General features: G+C 39.4%; 2 protein-coding genes across 2 annotated transcripts; both read right to left on the bottom strand.

Moving 5' to 3' along the window:
• Nucleotides 1–1,067: 1,067 nt before the first annotated feature.
• nfkbil1 (nuclear factor of kappa light polypeptide gene enhancer in B-cells inhibitor-like 1) lies at nucleotides 1,068–4,589 on the bottom strand. The gene is made up of 4 exons (XM_067484661.1): nucleotides 4,207–4,589; nucleotides 4,003–4,115; nucleotides 3,046–3,154; nucleotides 1,068–2,961 (listed from the first exon to the last, which is right to left on the bottom strand). Exons 1-4 carry the CDS (start codon nucleotides 4,478–4,480, stop codon nucleotides 2,372–2,374), a joined length of 1,086 nt encoding a protein of 361 aa, XP_067340762.1. The 5' UTR covers nucleotides 4,481–4,589; the 3' UTR covers nucleotides 1,068–2,371.
• A 4,129-nt stretch (nucleotides 4,590–8,718) lies between these two features.
• LOC137103910 (apelin receptor B-like) lies at nucleotides 8,719–10,843 on the bottom strand. The gene has a single exon (XM_067484662.1). It carries the CDS (start codon nucleotides 10,745–10,747, stop codon nucleotides 9,671–9,673), a length of 1,077 nt encoding a protein of 358 aa, XP_067340763.1. The 5' UTR covers nucleotides 10,748–10,843; the 3' UTR covers nucleotides 8,719–9,670.
• Between the last annotated feature and the right edge of the window lie 9,565 nt (nucleotides 10,844–20,408).

Genomic DNA, 20,408 nt, shown 5'->3' with positions numbered 1-20,408 from the left:
GTTTACAAAAAAGGGAAACCTCGACCACAGGTGATTGATCTGACAACTAACTATGTAATATTTTCTTATAAATGTAGTGACACTAACATTGCGCTTTTTAGACACCCTGCTGGATCAACATGGATTTCTTCGGTCCTAAACTATCTTAACATAATTAAAAAAAACGTCTTTTGCATCTTATAAAAAATAAAGCTTGATGACACGAACACTGGCGACCACAAAATGTCAAATAATGATTAACTTAAAAAAAACGACCTTTTCAAATAAAACTATAAAATTTCTTGTTATAATATCAGATAAACGATTTATATTTTGCTACTTTTAGGATTAAATATAGCCATGGTATACAGATGGAATATGGTTGGGAACAAGAGGATTCACTCCTTTGTCTCGGTTAAATCATGCTTATGTTTCTTTTTAAAAAGGGGGTTGTCTCTAACACTTGGCAACTAGCGCATCATCTTGTATTTTGTTCCATCACTGAAAGCGGACCGACCATCTGCTCTTCCTTGTGTGAAAACATGCATTTGGGATGTTTTTGGAAATTATCTTAAATAATGAGTGTTTATAACAAATTTCTATATTAAAGAGCAACATAAAGTATTTCTGTATGTTTTAATGAACCTATAGATCACACAAGAACCTTCTGGTGAGACTGGTTTATATTTCATTGTGCCTTACTGTAGTAAACATTGGTAAAAAGCCTAAGTGACTCAACACAAATGTTACGCCGTTTATAGAAATATGGCTTTTATTTATTTTGTAGTTTTTTTTTTAAAATTAAGACTGTATTTTGCATAAGTTTTTTTTCATACAGGAACAAAACCAGCAAATATTCACAATACAGTGCATTGACCTACTGTTAGGTCAATGCTTACTGGTATTATGATTCCCATGTTCGTCCGTTTTGGGCAACTACTTCAACCTACTTTCAGCTAGAAACACGATTCAAACTTAAAAACGTTGAGCTTATTAAGGAAATGTGCTATTCCGTAGACCTTTTTACTCTCCTACTCATCTTTTATTTTACAGCAATTTCTTCTCATTCAGATGAATGGAGAGACTCTTCAGCTTTGTCCTTGTTTTTTCAGCTGTAATTAGTCAGGCAAACTTCACCCTAGACAGATCAATCAAACCTTCAGCAAATCACAAGACTTTCGGCAATCAGCCTTGTATTTGGCTTTTTAATATCTTTTGTTTTTTGAATGATCGCAGTTTAAGTTTGAGGTTCTTTTTGGTGGATTTGAACTTCTCCATTAGTGCAGAATGTTGGCCCAGCTAGAGTGGGTGATGTCCCACGCACTCTAACTTCTAGCTTCAACTTTTATTAACACTTTTTTCTTCTTTTCTTCAGTTAACTTTTATCTTTCTTCACAAATTATACATAAATATCTTTCTGGAAGTCTAACTCTCATAGTGACAGGAATTACGGTTCTTTCAGTAGTTGGTCAAAAGTGGAGAGATGGCCGTCTGAAACTAAAACAAAGGTCCAGAAATGTTGACTATCTTCAAATATAGTTTATCACCCTGTTCAGTGAAGCCTCCTGCCACTCAGAGTTTTTATACTTTGTTGCGTGGCAAAGTCTCAGCACTTTATAACCTGACTTCAGCAAATCTGAGTTATTCTGCCGAGTGAAAGCTGTTGTTGCCATGGTAACCGACACAGCCGAATCTGGTCATGTGATGTGATGTCAGCCTCAGAGCTGAGTTTAAACACTTAACCTGACAGGTTTTCTCCCACAATGAAACACACAGACTTTCAAAATAAAAGGCTTTGATACTTCTAAAGGTCCTTTAGGTGTTTGAATTAAACTTTGCACTCAATTATTACATTTCTACAGTTTCCAGGATTTAATGCTACTATTTCATGTTACATCTACTCGAGGCAAAACAGTCATCGATGGCATCATCAGCATGCCGTCACACAATTGAGTTTGAAGTTTGGGCCTTTTTAGTTTGCTTATCCAGTATATAAAGAAAACAACATTTAATTTCAACTATTTCAGCAAAAACAATTCAGCTTTGCTTGGAAAATCATTTCAATGCTGAAGCAATTACAGTGCATTTTCTTTTTCTAGTTTTACATGTTTTTAATAATTTCCCACATTTACAATACCTGGAGCATTCCAGTTCAGCACTCTGCCCAGGAGAAGCTGGGGATCAAACTATAAACCATATGCTTACTGGCTAATTATTTCTATGTTCTAAGCAACAAAACATTATATACAAATTATAAACACGAGAGCAGAGTTTAAAAGACAAACTGCTGTGCAAACTTTGGTACATTTGTACAATAATGTAACTAAATGTGTGTACTGTTTGATTAAAGTCTATTTACACAAATACAATTAAATTCAAATAATATGGACTTTTAAATCCTTAGACTCTGTGCCAGTCTGTTGAGCTCCTGTGATAGACCTTTGACTGTATCCAGGATCCTCTGTTTATCCTTCTCCTCTAACCGAGCTTCACATCTCTGAGAAAACTTATCAGGATGCCACAGAACTTGCTGCTTCAGAAGCATTTTACGAAAAACAGCCACATCGTTTCGGTCAACACCGTGCAGCATCACATCCACCATCTCGTGCACTGTACCACGTGGAGCTGGCCAGGGGATGTCACTGTAGCTCAACTTTGTGCTTTCAGTCGAAGTGCTGCCATGAAAAGTAGCTGCACACCTCTCATCGTACCGTCGCTTCTTGCCCTGTCGAGTCTCTTCTTCTTTGCGTGCTGCTCGAGCCAGATACTCTTTGTGTTCCCTCTGTAGCTTTTCATGCAGCTCCTTCTGGCTTTGCTTTTCTTGCTCTGTCTCTGGTTTACTCTTCCTCCGTTTCCACCCAGAAGATGATGCTGCTAATCTTTGAGCTTCAGCATGTTTTTTATCAAAATACTCTTTTCTAATACGATCGGCCCAGTCGCCAAAGTCTTCCTCGTCTTCATCAAGAGGAAGAAAATCATCAGCTGTAAAACAAATACAGCCCTGTGATTATAAAGTAGACAATGTCAAAATAAAATTCTGCACTACAGAATGAGTTTGAAATTTACCAAGATAACTTTCAAAAGTTTCACTGAATTCATCTTCGCATTCACCAAACAGCTTTTCCAGCCACTCCTTCTCAGCATCTGTTTTAGGTGGATGGCTTTTTTCTGCAGTCTGTAAAGGATGTTACACGAGGTGTAAAATATCAATCGCTTCTGACAACTCCCACAGATTAAATTCTTTTCTAGTCTGAAATAAACAGATGGGATATTTAAAAAATATGTTTTTCTACAAAGTGAACTGAATTTCAAATAAAATATTATTTATTGGAGTCATTTTTTAAATCAAGAATTTCAACCATCCCAACATTCCTGATTTAAGGGGTTTCTGTTGTAAATTAAATTTAAACAAACATAAAAGGGATTTAAAGATATTACCTTGGAGTCTGTGATGCTATAATGGACATTTTACAGCATTAACATAATTTATAAATCAATAATAACAAGATAACTGGCAGATTCAAATTGAATAAAAAATATCCTTATACTGATGACCTGCAAGACTTTGTGTTATTTTGTACTTTTGCAGTTTTTTTCTTATTTGGCAGACTCAAACAATTCATTTAGTTTAAAGGGTGACTTCACCAAATTTAAAATTGCTCTTTTAGTTTAGGGTTTCAATGCACATTAATGCTCTGACTTCCCTATATTAAAATATTTCTACAATTATAGCTGAAAGATGATGTTATCTGGGAGAACTCTGGAAAACCAGGATGACCATGATTGCAAACTACAAGGTGAGCAACAAGATAACGTAAATGATCTGAACTTAAGGTTCCTCCAAGTGATCTCATTTGGAGGCATTTTTAAACTAAAAGTAGATAAATATTTTAATATAAGAAGGTCAATGGGGAGATTAATGGCATTTGTGTACATTTACTACCCAAAGTAGAAGCACAGGAAGCAAGTTCAAAGTCAGTGGCGTCCTTTAAGTGTTAATTTACAACTTTAAAACCAGTTTACCTCGGTATGTTTCATCCAATTCAGCAGGTCCTGAGGCGTGACTCCGGCAGAGTTGGGTGCATTCATGGCCTCTGGACAGCTCTGTCTTAGGGGCACAACCAGGTCATCATACGCTGCAGAAACATAAAAACAAAGACCACGATGAAAACATTAGGCGGTTCACGTTTGTAAAGCAACGCAACTTAATTTTCCTCTCCACCGTACCTGTTTTTCCGTGTTTAAGGGCTCGACTGGCTGCTATGTGCAGCGCTGTGTCTGCACTACGGTCCTTGTAGAGAACATCGGCTCCGTGTTTAAGCAGCAGCCGCAGCACGGCGTCGTCTCCCAGCCGGCAGGCCAGGTGCAGCGGGCTCCTCTTCCTCCTACCCCGGTGGAAGTTCACATTCAGGTCCCGGTGCTTTCGGAGGTACGACTTCAGTCTCAGCAAACTGCCTTCCTCCACGTACTTCCACACCCGTTTCTGTTCATGGGATAACATGCTGTGTAATCACAACCGTAAGACTAACGACGCTACCGGAGACGTATTTTTACTAGTTTGTTGTTTTCGCTTCTGAGGGCCTTAGCATTATGCTAAGTGGCTAACTCGGTCCCTCCGCTTAATAATTCCGACGCTAGCAACAGCGCAGGCATGACATTTCCGGGGACAGTTCTGTTTCCATGCTGTCACTAGGCGTCAGTGTTGACTTGATTTTAAATTAGCCATTATTTGACAAAAGAAACTCGTGTATTTTGTCAATTTGAGTCAAGAACACAATGTCGCCATGTAGGTTCCCCTATATGAAACTTATCGTAGTAGGAAAACTAAGCTCCAGTATTCATCTTATAACCTGCCAATGGTAATGTTTCTCTGTTCTTCTGTGTGACTCATTACTCAATGGCCTGTTCATGTGTGGGTTCTTTGCCTCAGCTTCTTTTCAACATGCCACCTGTCAGGAATATGTCATGTAAAAGGTCATCTGTTTGCTTCTGTGTGTGGGCTACTGTACATTAGTGGTTGAAATTGTTCGAATTGCTCATTTTCTCCTAAAGATAATAGACTAATAAGATGAGATCTCTAGTTTTCCCTCCCGCAAACTTGAAGCCACTCGTGAAAATCACAAATGTGCTTATAATTTGGGCTGATTGAATGTTTGAGCATTATTATAGACATAAGTCTACAACATGTGCATGGTCTGATGTTAGATGGCTGTTTTTGTGCTGTAATAACATGTTCAGTGATAGCAAAAGAAATTTAGAAAATTTCTTTTTTTTTTTTTAGTACGAAAAAGTCTAGTCTTGTTTTGAAAAGTTGCTCTACAATTTGTTGGTAGATACGAAATCAACAACAGATTGTTCGTAGAGAGTCCAATAATATGTGGTTGCAATAAACAAAAAAACATGTGCAATTTTTGTAACACTAAAGCTACCATTGCAATACAAACAGTCTCACTAGAGCTGTTCTTGTGTGATCTCTTGCTAACATGACTTCTCTCAGCATCTTTACCTGAGATGCCTAAATGAGTGCAGCTGAGCCTCTGAACTGACTTGGCTTGCTGCGGATGACAGGGCATCCATTTAGGCCTAAGGGAGGGAAAGATGCACAAAGAAGTGGATAGAGCAGGGACTGAAGGGACACTTTGTGCCCTGTAAAGAGTAAGATCTACTCTGAGTCTCACATAACCTGGGATCCGGAGTCACCCAAAGCTTGGGCACTTCCGCCCTTTTTACTTCGGAAACGACGTGTCTTCACTAATGATTGCCGCCTTGTGTGAACCCCTTTGAATGTCTGCCATCTCAGGAGAGACAGAGAAAGGGTGAGAACAGAGAGTTAGGCAGAAAGAGACGTCTTATTTGTCACCTCAGGTGTTTGAGCCACACATCAGCTGCAGAATTGCACTTATTTACCACACAACCCCTAAGAGCACAATGTTTCACTAAACTTGGGTGTCTGCTCAGCCTTAGAAAGCAGTCTTGTCCCTCAGGTGGAGCATGCATTTCATGCAGACAGCCCAGCAAAGAGAAGCATCTGAAAGACAGGATATCCCCAATCAGGAACCACTACCTTCCCCAACCTCCCTTGTCTTTCCTGCCTGGCCTGCTGACTCCTATCCTGTCCCTGAGGACTGCCATACTCGTGGGAGGGTGCTGGGAGGAGTGCTGCAGGACTGCGCAGCAGGAAACTGCGGGTCCTCCAAGATGCCCCAGAGGTCAGCATCTCATCCCAGCACATTATGGACAGATCAGGCCCAGGTGTGGTCTGCTGGCGGTGCTGGTCAGTGTCCATTGTTTGGACAGAGGAGAAATTTGTGCAGACTTCCTCTGTTATTTTCAGCTTGACCTGGTTTATTGAGCTTTGATTTATGACAGCTGGACATGTGGCTGTAACGCACCGGTGGTGGGTGTGGCTGCAAGCCTGATTTAAAACAACACAAAGGGATGAAATGTTTGTCACCCACTGATGTGAAAATGAATGAGTTAAGGTAGTCACCCCCACAGAAACTCTGCCGTTCTATCTTTGCATTTAGTTTCAATTGATTTACATAGCTAGTTAAGCAAACATTACGCAGTCTTGTGAAGACTTTGACTGTTTCATAGTGTGTATTGTATTTGATGTCTGGGTCGACACCCAAAGCCAGAAAAGTTAGGCTCAACTTAATATTAGTTATGATGTTTTAGATTCTTTCACTTGTCAGCATTTTTGTTAAAACAATGCAGCAAGTTAATTTTACAATGTATCCATTATATATGATTGTCTGTGCAATGCCGGTCCAAGTCCGGTAGAAACTGGAGGAGGTTGTGTAAGGAAGGGCATGCGGCATAAAAACTGTGCCAAATCGACATGCGGACAGTGATCTGCTGTGGCGACCCTGAACTCACGGGATAAGGTAAAAGGACCAAAAAAAAAATTGTCTTGTTTCAAAATGTACAGGTATTAGCAAAACATCTACAAACATCTAATAAATGCACCGGAATTAAAACTACAGTATTTCTGTCTCTAATGAATTACGGGTATAATGTAGGTCTTAATGGAAATAACAAATATCAGAGTACCTGAATAGAGTAATTTTGTTAGTTACCTAAATGCAGTACTTAATTAAAGTACTTAGTTACATTTTACTCCTGGAAAAAACAAACTCCAAAGCAGCTTGAAAAAACAATGTGTTAGTTATTAAAGATACTCAACACAGGCACCCATTTCATCTCTTTAGTGGAAAATATTTCTTATGAAAACTGCTGACTGACCCTTTAGGTATATATAAAGCAACCACTGTGGTTATCAGTTATTTTATAAAACTTTATTTAATTTCTCAGCTTTTTTAAGACAATACTAATGCTTGTTGTGCCCAGACAGAACCACTGTTTCAGGTTAACACAATCATGTTGCAGTTACAGTGTTTTTTATGAAGACAAAATTATGCATATTTATTCCCTGAGGCAAGCCTGTTTGTAGACTCACTTAATTTCCTTACTCTGTTATTACAGAGGAAGGAAAACATTTGTGGACATATTTCTGACTAAATGATCTCAGACATCACTTGGCCTTCATAGGATCCAGGGGCATAAATCACTTTTCTCTCATAGTAACTTTGTTTCTAGCTTTGGCAAAGTTCATGCAGTGCATGAAATCTTTGTAATTCGATCACATTAGCTTCATAAAACTTGAAAACCCAGGAAAACAATTTATCCAGATTATTTTTCACAGCAGGCTTTGAGTTTGATGCTGACAGGTGGAGGATAAGGTGACCATTCTATTGTAAAAAATAGGAATTTTAAGATGTACTGTATGCTGTTTCACCAATAAATAATGTTATACAGATTCTTGAGTGCATGGATTATGACACAATGCTTTGATATATTGGATGTTTTTATCAATAAAACATTTCTCCATTAAATTCAGGGAGATTTGAAGACAAACTAACAGACAAAGATTTTGTTTACATGCCTGGGTTTGGGTCAGAGACAGTGATGAAGAGCGCAGAGTAAGTGTAACTGCAGCATTTGGATTTCTTTTTATTAATGTGGCAGTGATGTTTTCAGATTTCTCCTGTTTAAGATTAAAGACACAGATGAATCTGTAGTTTTCTGTAATTGTAACTCATGTAGACTAAGCCTTTATCTATCACAGGTATTACAGGAAGACAGACAGTTGACTCCTACTACAAATCATTACCTTAGGATTAGTCCAATCCCTCTGTTTCCCTGCTGTTGCTGATTAGATCGTGTAAAAGCTCATTAGACTAAATTGCTTAATTTTATAGTTCAACAACCTGTTGTAGTGTTTGCTTGCTAAAACAACGCATTAAACGGTCAGTAAGTTGGTAATTATAGACCAATTGGTGATAATATGGAGACTAAAACATTTTTGGTGCATTTGGGATATATTTATACAGAAACTTAATTATGTGGTAATTAACATGTGACAACATGTGTCTCTGGGACAAAGCCAAATGTTTCGGTGTTGATCCAATTTGAAAATCTTTGTACTCACTGATTGTTTGAGTGAGTGAATTGTAAGAACAGAAGACACAAATATGCTGGACAAGAAAAACTGAAGCTGAACATGCATTTCCTGCAGACATATGCTTTGATTTCAGCCCTGCAAAAGACAATAGAAGGGAGACTGCCTCCCCTCAGCAGTGCACCAACAGGAAACAGCGCATTCACTGGATAGGAGAAAATACATTCCAGCAAGACTTAACAAGCTATCCCAAGTAATAGAGTGACACCAGAGAGAGATTATTTGTGTGTTTCAGAGCACCATTTTTTTATTACAAATCACAGACATTGATCAAAATCATGTATATTCACAAAATGTATTTTTTCAAAACCTTCATTTGGGAAATTCATTGACTTTCCTACAATTTACAATTACATGTAAACTCATTCCTTCACACACATACACACACCAGCAGGCTGTTAAGCAGTCACCTTTTAATTGGGCCCTCTACCAGCCTGAGAACATTTGTCAGCTGCCATCTGTCTGTCTGTCTGGGACCCCCCACCCCCACCCACACACACACACACACACACACATACACACACACACACGCTATCCCCGTCTCTCTTTAGAGCACTCTTATCAGACTCCAACACCTCTCATCGACTGGCGCAACCTTCCTAAACACACACACATACACATGCGAAAGCACACACACAGAGATGCAACACTGCTGACTTGTGGTGCACATACTACACACCAAGATGGAGATTGGGGTTGTCCAGAAGATATTACACCTCAAGTGCTTACAAATGAAAACAAGATCACCAGGGACAAATGTCCGCGTATTACACTTTGCCGGGAGTTGAGAACAGGGTGTTGGAGTTCAAAGCTAGGTACTTTGTCCACAGGAAAACCAAAGGAAACACATGAGCATACTGTCCTTTTAAAATACATTCCCAAAAAGTGTGGTTCATGGTTGGTCCCTTGGATTAAGCATTTCATTTTTGCTCCCCTGCTATTGAGAGCAAGGCTGGGGTTGGCAAGTGGTCAGAACCAAAACCCTGAATGTTCTCTTAAGGCAACGGTGTACAGTAGTCCACACAGTCAGAGGGGAGCAATTGTGGCACCCTGAAACTGACCTCAGACAATCTGGGAGGAAGCACCCAGTTCTGTAATGTTTGTATTTACCTGCATTGTTCTGCATTGTTTACATCTTTTCCCAGCATGCTTCTGGGCCCTCGACTGTTGTCACACTTTTGTGGCCAGAGACTGAGCTTCTGTCTTCTGAGAGGACAGGGAGCTGGCAGGGCTGGCATGCAAGGATTTCTTTAGGTTGAGTAGGCACAGACACTGGGATCTGAAGCGCAGGTCGAAGAAGGCGTAGAGAAAGGGGTTGAGGCAGCTGTTGACATAGGCCAGGCATGTAGCGTAGGGGTGGGCCACCAACAGAAAGCGCAGGAAGGCACAGGTGTCGGGATACAGATCCAGGTAGGAGAGGGCATCAGCACTCTTCACAATATGAAAAGGCATCCAGCAGGCGGCAAACACCACTACCAGTGTGGTGATGATCTTCAGCAGCCTTCTCTTACGCTGGTCCTCTTTGCGCAGCGTGTTAAAGTGTCGAGTGACAGTGCTGCCAATGAAGCCATAGCAAACCATCATGGCCAGGAAAGGTAGAAGAAAACCCAGAGCTGAAGAAGAGATGCTGAGACCGGCGACCCACAGGTTCTCTTGCTGTTTGGTTGTCGCCACCAAGCTGAAGTCCATGCCACAGGATGTGCGATTGCTGCCTGGATCATGTTTGGTGGTGCGAAATATTAGAGTCGGGGCAGCCAGGAGAACAGACAGCAGCCAGATGGCTGCTAGAGAGCCTTGCATGTGACCACGGGTGCGTAGCTGAGTGCTGGACAAAGAGTGCACGATGGCCAGGTAACGGTCGAAGCTCATGCAGGTGAGGCAGAAGATGCTGGCGTACATGTTGAGCAGAACCACATAGCTGCTGATCTTGCACAGGGCCACTCCAAAGGGCCAGTGGTAGCCCATGGCTGTGTACACAGCCCACAGAGGCAGAGTGACCACAAAGGTGAGGTCAGCCAGAGCCAGGTTGCCAATGTAGACGTCAGCAGCTCGACGCTTGGCCTGTGCACGCCACACGGTGAAGATGACCACTCCATTTCCAGAGAGGCCAAGGATGAAAATGAGCATGTAGAGCACCGGGATGACAGAGTATGACGGTGTCCACTCAGAATAGTCACACATGGTGGAGTTTTCTGTTTCCTCGTAGTCATAGTAATCGTAAGGACTCACAGTTGCTTCCAAATCCATTCCCTCTCTTCTCTTCTTCTCCTTTTAATATAAAGAAAATATTCGGTTTAGAAAGATGCACACTACCTCACAGCACTCTGAAGTCTCTTGCTACATGTAATACCTCCCCACCCTTATATACCCCCCAGTCTTGTACACTCCCAGGAAACCCCCCTCTCCTCCCACTGCCCTCCTCCTTCCTGCTGATTAACATGCTCCTTCACTACACCCCTTCAGTCCCCCCTTTGTCTACATTCATATAATTTGCATGGTTGAGCCATTTTTATACATGTGATATTGGTGGGAATGCTAATTTTTTATGACAACAGATCACTAGAGACAAAATGTAACTGTCCAAAACATACAGAACAGAATAGAATACAATAGAATAGACTATAAGGTCACTGCACAACAGGGGTGCTACAGCAAAATTGTAGGTGTGTTATAGGGTATTTTTCCTAATTCACCATTGACATAATTGTTTTACATTATATATATTTTTACCCTACAGAAAGAACATTCAATAGACATGTTTGGACAGTAAACCCAGGAGTTATGCCTGGGCAAGACAGGTTTCATGAAGTAGTCAATTTTAATGTCAATTGGGAGTCGTTCTGGAGCTGGAGCACTACAATCTGAGTACACTATGTATTATTTGATGTCTCTCTGTCTGTACATGTTCAGACAAGATGAGCAACAACATAAACATATTAAGCCTCACTAAGAATAAAAAAACAAAACTTTATCCTTTCAATTCAAATATAGGTAATCAAGCAATATAGTCAAATAAATTAATAAACTTTACATTCATACAATACATTGGTGTTGCTCAAAACAAAAATATATATAAAAATACATGAAACTGTTAAACATTACAATTGATAAACTAGATCCAGTTTGATACACAGTGAAATTAAAATAAAGTTAAAGTCCTTTCTAAAACTAAACACTGGGGGCAAAGTCTCATGTCTCATGTGACACATGTGATAAGGAGTTACTTGTGTTTGTGTGCCCAAATGCTGTGCTTTATGTGGTATAACGAAACATTTAAAATCATAAATAAAAACTCTAAATGTTAAATCAATCCAATTTGATATTAAGCACAAAACACAAATGAAGTATGTGTTTTTTTTCATGTACATGTTAAATATCACCAGCTTACCGGCCTAACTCCGAAACAACAAACGTGGGTAAATATGTAAAAATTTGATTCTCACTGCATCTGAAACATGCATTTGTGGTCTTGAATATTTAACTGTTAACATTATATAAGATCAGATTTATAGCCTTACTGAAGAGCTGTGAGCTGATGCTGGCTACACTTTCAGTGTAGGAAAGGTGGACTTAAACTTTAAAACTACTTGTGGCTAAAAAAAAACAGAGAAACTTTATATAAATTGGTTAAAATAGTAACAGTCTTCCTCTGTCTTTCTCTTCTGTCTTTTGTTGTCTCTTGGGTGTATTTGTTGGGCCAGGTGGGACAGCTCAGCCTGTTCCATCTCTCAGCAGCATGGCAGCAGTGGCGCCGGGGCACCGACCTTTTAGACACAACTACTGTATCACTCAACAATCTTTTCGTTCACTCATCCCTTCCTCCACCCTTCCATCTATGCCTCCTCCATCATCCGCTCATCTCCCTCTTCCTCTGAATGACTCCCATCTCCTCTGCTTTCACCAGTGTCATTTACTTTCAGAGAGCTGTTTGTTATGGCTAATTATTATGATGTGAGCTTGTGGTGTTTGATAATCAAGCTGATGCGATTGCGTTTGTGTGCCTCAACCCGCGCTTTGCCTTCTGCTGCCTCTGCTTTATGGTCATCCAACTCTTTGTCTGTGTGGCCCTCTGCTGCAGGATGCTGGGCAGAACAGGAAAAAAGCAAAGTGAAGTGATTCAAAGCAAGGTTCCTATCTGTACTTTGCAGGGACTGAGATTTGTTTTTAGCTGTGCTCATTGACAGGAATGTGAGTAATTGGGTAAAAAAAAAACACTGGCCTTGATGAGTAACCAACCCACACACTCACTTTTCCCAAAATCTCCACAACATGAGAGACAAACTTATATCCTTGTGTACAGAAACACAGATTTTTATGAGTCAGACAGTTAGGTTTTACAGTACGTCCTAAGGCTTTGCATCATGACACTAAATACTGGCAGTGACCAAATATTCCGGCATTTGTTCCTATTCTAAGGTTTACGGTATGGAGCAACACTTGTCTAAGTAGACAAAGCTTGGACCTCCTTGCAGGGAATCGATGGCTTCCTTTAGCATACCAGAAACTCTGGTTCCACAACATTCACCTCATGTTTTTCCTCCTAATTGCCCACCTGTGTCTCAAATTGATTGTTCTTGTTGGTGGTCTCATGTGTGGCCTTGTGCTGTAAACCACACACCATTAAGTCAACAAGAAGCTCTTTATGTTTTTTTTTACATTTGTTTTAACCACTACAAGGAGATTCATTCATCCTTCATTCAGTCTGCTAACAGAATTGAGTCAGCTGCAGAATTCCAGGGGACGGAAAAGGATGAGTACATGCAGAAAGACAGTAAAACACACAGTGACAGTCCCACTTCAGCGTCCTTTTGATCTTTGTGTTTGCAGGTTTATCAGCCTGGTTTTGGTGATACTTGTACAGCAAAAAGAGGATGAAGTGTGTGCTCTTGTGTTTTAGGTGTGTGAGGGCTAGTGGGGGTCTGACAGTTGTTTGATGTGAGTGTAAAGCTGTTACAGACCTCATGCATGCTACCCCCATTCTTCTCCACACCCCCTCCATGCTGAGACAACTGGGTCCTTGAAGCTTTATTTTTTGTGAGCTGAGCAACTCTTGAGTCAGATTTGAGTTCCTCTAAAAATGTATGAAGTTACATATCATAGCAACTGATAATGTCTCAACAGTCCTGAAGATAAAAAGCCCTTCAGCAAACAGTGAGTCACTAGTTGCAAATACTTTACCAATCTAATCAACAGTCTGAACTGAGCTTTTAATTATCCAAAAGTTGTCAGAGTTCACACTAAGAGCACAGCTGGAAGGCTTGAACATTTGGATGTCGTTAGTGCCTGCTCCATTCCACTACCTTCCCTTTACTCATTTCAGCAGGTGATTGACACCAGCTTGTTAGAAAGAAAAGCCAAAGAAGTTTGTGTCTTTTCTCACCGCTTTAAGTAATGTGGCTTTATTCTGAGTTTCAGTTGGACAGGCTGTGACTAGAGGACATGACAGGACATAATAAGACATATAAAAAAAGACAAGACTTGGCACAGTATGATCCATTTATATTCTGTAAAAAATATAATTGGAGAAATACTTTAGCATTTTCGGCTGGGTATTGGGTGGTGAACCCTATAAAAAAAGAATGAGCCTTATTTGCCTTGTTTATTGGGGATTTCAGAGATCCTTGTTTGATTCCGAACAAAATACAACAGCTTTTCAAAAACAAAAAAAAAACCCAAAAAGGGATGCATATTGACATGGTTTTCAAGATGTATGAAATTGAAAAGAGACAGAAAATTCATGGAAGATTGGTTAAGTTATCGTTGAGATCGCAACATAAAACATTCAGGAAGGGACTGCTTCATGCACTGATCTTATTCACAGTGATAAAACCAGACATACAGGACAAACTCTCTCCAGAATTGGTCAAAATCACCACACCAGTTCTGACACACACAAAAAAAGTCTGGCCTATATTTGGTCAGATTGTGTCAAAGCTGGAGCCCCATGGTACAGAATAGGCCTTGTATCTATGTAGCTTTTGTTACATAGGAAACATTTATTACAAAATTGGTTAATTGCTGGTTTTGGTCTTTGCAATTTTTATTATATATAACATACTGTATTATATCACTAAATGTATCCTTAAAGCCACAGTAGGCCAATGTCTGCTGGGATGGGACAGCTGGTCCACGATGATAAAATTACTGTATGAGAGAGGAATGTAAAAACATGATTGTGTTATCTGCTGCTTTCCCGCCTCTTAAATGTTGGGTATACATGTTATTACTGGGTTTCGGGGTAAAAAGTATCTAGGTCCTCTGTGTTACTCCATCAGGCTACTGTTGTACTTTGTGAAAAATCAGGAAGCAGCAGTCTGTTTGAGTTTCTGTATGATAGCGGTGCACTTTCTCTAACCCTACTCAGCACATGGGCAGGAGACTGCAGGATGTTTTCATCTCCTTATAGTTAAAAAATGACCCCAGTGCACTTCAGCCCGCAGACCAGAGCAACATCAGCTATTAAGAACATGGAGCTAACCCAGTATTTAAGGATTTCTAATTTCAGTTTTCTGATGGGGGATTCTGTTGATGTGACTCTTCCTGCTTTCGACATGTTGTTGCTGAACAACAATATTTATTAAACATTATTGTGAGGACAGGAGAGCGACATCCTTGCCAGTTTTTCAACATATAAATAACTCTGACTTGAACTGAATGTCGCCAGTGAAAATATAACTATTACAGACTATTATAGTTTCTTAAGCAGAAAGCTGACAAGAGCTAAAATTAGAAGGAAAAGAAGGGAGAGGTTTATTAATTTACAGAAGCACGTAGATAACACTATTGCAGCAGGTTATAATATTTACAGTGACAATGGACCAATAAGCAGACTGTTGGGTGAGACAAAACAGCAATAAATAACTGATTACTAATTACTACGATTTATGATGGTGCGAGCCTCATTTTATGAACTGAAGTCTATTTATTTCTATAGAAGTCACTGTAATGATAAAACCAGCCATGTTAAGTGGGTATCTTATGTGGTTTTTTTATTATTATTTAGTCTTAAAAAGGTTGCATGAGTCCACAAAAATGCTAAAAAGCCATCAGTTGAAGTAATTAAAATTAAAAAATAAAAAAGAATGAAAATAAAATTGAATTAATTTTATTTTAATTTGGAGTTAGTGTTGCTGTTCACATTGTCTAACACTATAAAGTAGATATAAAGTTTTGTCCTTTTGCTTTTATTTATAGAAGGGGCAAAATAACCTAATTTAATTTAACCAATTTCTTACATTAAACATATATTGAATGTTGGACTGAAGTCTCAGCATGCTCTCCTGCATAACAGATGATGTCTCATGCTAAACAACCTGCACAGAAATGATATAAGGATTTGAGAAGTCCAGAGATAAACACCCTCTCTGCTGTGTAAACACCTAAACAAAAAGCTGCAATAAAACCTGCACACACATACATTTCCTCTTCCTGCACATCCAGGAGATGAGAATCTTCCTCATGCTACACTTATTCTCATGCATGTAAGACTGACATTATTCACCAACATGTGTGAAAGAGCAATGTGTCAGAGAACAGGAGGCAGTCTAAAAGCTGTGAATTATTTTAAATGCACTTCAGGATTTAGAAAGTGTTTGAGCCCTTTATCCTTCACATGGAACATGAGTCCTTTCACAGATTTTTACACCGTCTGTCTGAACCGCACAGAGTTTTGAAACACAAGCCTCTAGCTTAGTTTCAAGGCTGTACACATACACAGATGCACACGTGCACAGAACACACTCACCAGTCCTGCATGTTCACACACTATGTAACACCCATGACTATGCTGGCTGAAATACAATAAGCTATTGTAACCTCAAACCAATATGTTTTTGTCATTACCTTAAATTATAACAGGCTATGAGGTCACTTGCTGATCTGTGTGTGTGTCAGTGTGTGTGTGTTAACACATACATCCCTTATTCTTTCCACACACACACACAGTGCAGTATTTATACAAAGATAAGGTTATAGCTTTACATTCTCAATGAATGACAGCCATTATTTTTATGACATTTTTGTTTTGCCCATCCTTTGATATCAGGAAATAACTTAAAAAATATATTATTACTGTCAGGAGTGTAGGTTTAAAGCACAGACTTGCGAGCTGGGTTGTAGGTCTGGATAATTTGGCCAAAACTTAAAAAGTAGATTTTGTTTCTGAGCTTGTTGATGACTCAGTTCTTCCTGTAAAATGCTGATAGACTGAACCTAATTTAAACTGCAATCATTTCCGTTGGTCTTCATATGCAACAATGAATTAGTTGAGCAAAAGTTAAGGGTTCTACAACTTTTGCAAAGCATGCTGCATAGGTAATTGGTTTGCATTTTGCTAAAAGAATTGTCATGCATGAGCATTTGACAGAAAGAACTTCAGGCAGTCTGCATCTTGTATATGTATTCATAAACCAAGCTAATGACCACGTAGGTAGGAATGAATTATAGGTAACGTTTTTCCAGTTAGACAACTTGTATCTATTCATGTCATCTATGCGACTTAATGACTGTATTTAACCTTTTTGTGAAGTTGTGTCGTTTTGACATTTCGTAAAAACAAACAATTGATCATGTCAAACTAATATAATAAATTGTCCAGCCACACTTGTGTAATAATGCAGTTGAATGTATGTTGAAAATGTAAAACCGAGTATCTCTGGAGCAGTGCTGCGGACTGATTGATTCCAAGGTAAATATTTTACATATGGCTGAATTATTTTTATATTATTTACTTTGTTGGCTTTTTCCAGTGGTTAATATTTCTCTTTGTGTGACTGCTTCTCCTGCTCTCCATCAATATCAGCTTGTCCCAGTTAAGTCAGTTTTATCTGGGTCAGAGCAGGGCTCCCTCTCTCCCGTTCTCTCTCTTTGTAACACACACATGGCACACATGCTATGGAACACACTTGCAGCAATCAGAGCCCCCTCATCTATGTGTATCCTTTCCTAGCTCCCGGTTTCCTTGCCGGGGAAAGCAGGGACTAGATGGACAGGAAGAGAGGAGACAGTGAGGATGTGACGGGACAATGACGGGAAGCGACTTAAGATCAATACAGATTAGAGCAAAACACATCAGCACCAAGCCAACAAACATCCCCAGTGAAGATAAACATGTAACACAAACAGTGCTCTATTTTGCAAGACATAAAGTTGAACACCAGACATAAAGCCATCCTCACTCAGGATGAAGAAAATGCAACACTTCCAATTCTAATATGACCTAAACACCACTTGCACAGCTGCTAAGTGAGAAAGAAAATACAGAGTTACACATTAAAAATGTATTGTAGAACACTAAACACATTACTTGACAAACTATCCAATAGTCTAGTTCTCTGCAATTCTAACAGACCGCAAAATAAATTTGAATAAATGTTGTAAAACACATGTAAACATAAGTAAATTAAGATGCTGCACAAATCAAATAAGCACACACCAAGAGCAAGTTTTATAAGCAGAATTGACCAGTGGAGAAGAGAAAGGCAGGTCAATAGTTCATAGGTCACAACAAGGTGAAAACCTGATAGGTCTGGATGGTGTATAAGTCTGTAACCATGACACTTCAAACATGCTAAAATCAAGTGGAGAGATGCCAGAATTGCTGGATGAAGTGATATTTTCAGTCTTCCTTTAAAGTCTCCTTGTGGTGTTCAGGATGAGAATTAAACACAAACTGACTGGTCAACATGGACAAAGAGCTGCATTTAACAAAGTGTGAAAAAATAGCTAAATGAGTAGCGTAATTCGTACATGGATGGTAGTGTTGACCTAAAGTCAATCCACTCCCGTACTCCCTGCTTTGCTACTTTCTGCTACTTGCCGTCCAACCTGTCAGGTGTTGGCAATTGTGCAAATACAATAAATAAACTACAAAACTTCCTGTAGCAATAGAGCAGAAGCATTAGTGACCCTTTCTAATTAGTGAGACACACACAAACCTTTAGCAGAGAATATCTTCATATGAGTTAGTGTTGCAGAAGCCTTTGGCAGCCCCTCTTAACAATATGTTTCTACTGAAGAAGTATTCAAAGTTTTTACACACTGTATTTATACAGTGGATAGAAATATTTTTGCCATTCAGGCTATTTTGTTCCCTGACCTTAATGCCACAGTTAAGTGTTTTGTTGCCTTTTTTCTCTGAGTGACTATTTCAAAGGCCTTAAACGGGAACATAAGTTTGGACACTGACCTGATGTACTAAGAGGTTTAAATCAGTCTTATCATGATTCATAACAAACATTTATCTCCTGTAAAGCAGATCCGGGGGGATCCCCAGCTGGAACCAGATGTACATTATCATTTCCCATCACAAATTATAGTGTAAAAAAACTGATGCATTTGAGATCATTAAGGCTCAGTGTCCAGCTACTGTCAGAACCATAAAAGGATATGCAACACTTCCTTTCACTGTCCATTGAATAAGCATCTGTCTGACCCCTGACACCTTCCACCCCATCTCTGGTTCCTGTCCCACACGTGCAGCTCTGCTGCTTGAAACTTTTCATCAAAGCCTTTTACCCAAAACATGGAAAAGTCTCAAACAGGAGCTTCTGCAAGACCTCACACCTTTGTTTACACATATATAATGCAATGTTTGGAGAAAACAAGGAAAACAATGATATTGTCCACTATTGGACAATCAAAATAAACATTCTAATTTTAACTAAAGTTGCACTTATAGGGGAACTATCTCACTTCATGAATACCAACAAACAGTAAAAAGTACAACAGGTTTTTTTGTTTTGTGCCTCTGACATCTCCCACTTGTAATGCCCCTTTTGGGCAGAGGGCATGATGGGGGATTGCAGGTGCAGACCACCAGTCCTTGTTACCAAAAAGCTTTAGAGGAGCTTATCAGCTCATGCAGCCAGACTATAATCTCCCAGACGCTTCACACATATGGCCTCGTGAGATCATCCACCTCACTATACTCCCTCATAAACACCTACAGTGTATAAACAGATATCACATGTGCGGGGTATCTGTTTACTCACACCCCAGAGAAATTGCTTAAACAAAAATAAACGCACAGTCTTGGTACATTTTGTTCTAATAAGTAAAAATTAAAGATGAAGATCCATTTTTGACTTTGAGTCAAAAATGTTCCAAAGAAAGAAAGAAAAAACTAATATTCTGAAGAAAGATTGGCTGACATTAGAATATTTTATGACAGAGTAGATGTTAAACTTGTCACATTTAAAGCAGGACATATCTGATGGAGATATTTGATCCTTCACAAAATTAGACCTAGTTTCTGCCAGTAACAAAAACACCAGTATTGTTTTACTGTTGGTGAGCGTCAGTCTCCTGCACTGTCTGCAACTTTTCAGTCAATTCAACTAGTGAAACTTGCATCTGTCCATCTCTGAGAGGCACACTCAGATATACAGCTTTGCCAAGCAATGCACAAAAAGAAACCACGGTGTCAACACCAGAACTTTTCATCAGACACATTGTTGGTTCTATGCGTATGTGAATTTAGGTGGTAGTCATCAGCACTGACAGAAACCCATCATGTGACAAACCCAACAGTTGGTCTGCATTTGCAAGGTTCTTTATGTTGGATTGGTGAGTTTAGTAACAATTTATAAAAAACAATTATTCAATTAATGTGACAAATTTGGAAGACATATTGTTTGTAAATATTTGCATAGACACAAATGTGAATTTAGTTACCCATCATATGTATTTAAAATCTTCTCAAGCAAACTCCTAAAAGCCTATCAACAGGAAGACTGATTACAGCAAATACAGGACAACCAAGGGGCAGCTGTAGCTCAGTTGGTAAGGCAGTTGTCCAAGGACCACAGGGTCAGTGGTTCCCAATCCCCATTCCCATATGTCAAAGTGTCCTTGGGCAAGACACTGAACCCCAAGTTGCTCCCGGTGCATCAGGTGATAACCTTACATG

Source organism: Channa argus, chromosome 18, assembly GCF_033026475.1.
Source record: "Channa argus isolate prfri chromosome 18, Channa argus male v1.0, whole genome shotgun sequence".
Taxonomy (NCBI): Eukaryota; Metazoa; Chordata; class Actinopteri; order Anabantiformes; family Channidae; genus Channa; species Channa argus.
This window is presented reverse-complemented; position numbering and strand designations above follow the sequence as displayed.

Excerpts from the sequence above, each read along its gene's own strand:
- nfkbil1 (XM_067484661.1), bottom strand. The coding sequence starts at position 4,480 with ATGTTATCCCATGAACAGAAACGGGTGTGGAAGTACGTGGAGGAAGGC. Across the intron at positions 3,155-4,002 it reads ATTGGATGAAACATACCGAG|ACTGCAGAAAAAAGCCATCC; the intron begins GTAAACTGGTTT and ends CATCCTTTACAG. Across the intron at positions 2,962-3,045 it reads AACTTTTGAAAGTTATCTTG|CTGATGATTTTCTTCCTCTT; the intron begins GTAAATTTCAAA and ends TTTGTTTTACAG.
- LOC137103910 (XM_067484662.1), bottom strand. The coding sequence starts at position 10,747 with ATGGATTTGGAAGCAACTGTGAGTCCTTACGATTACTATGACTACGAG.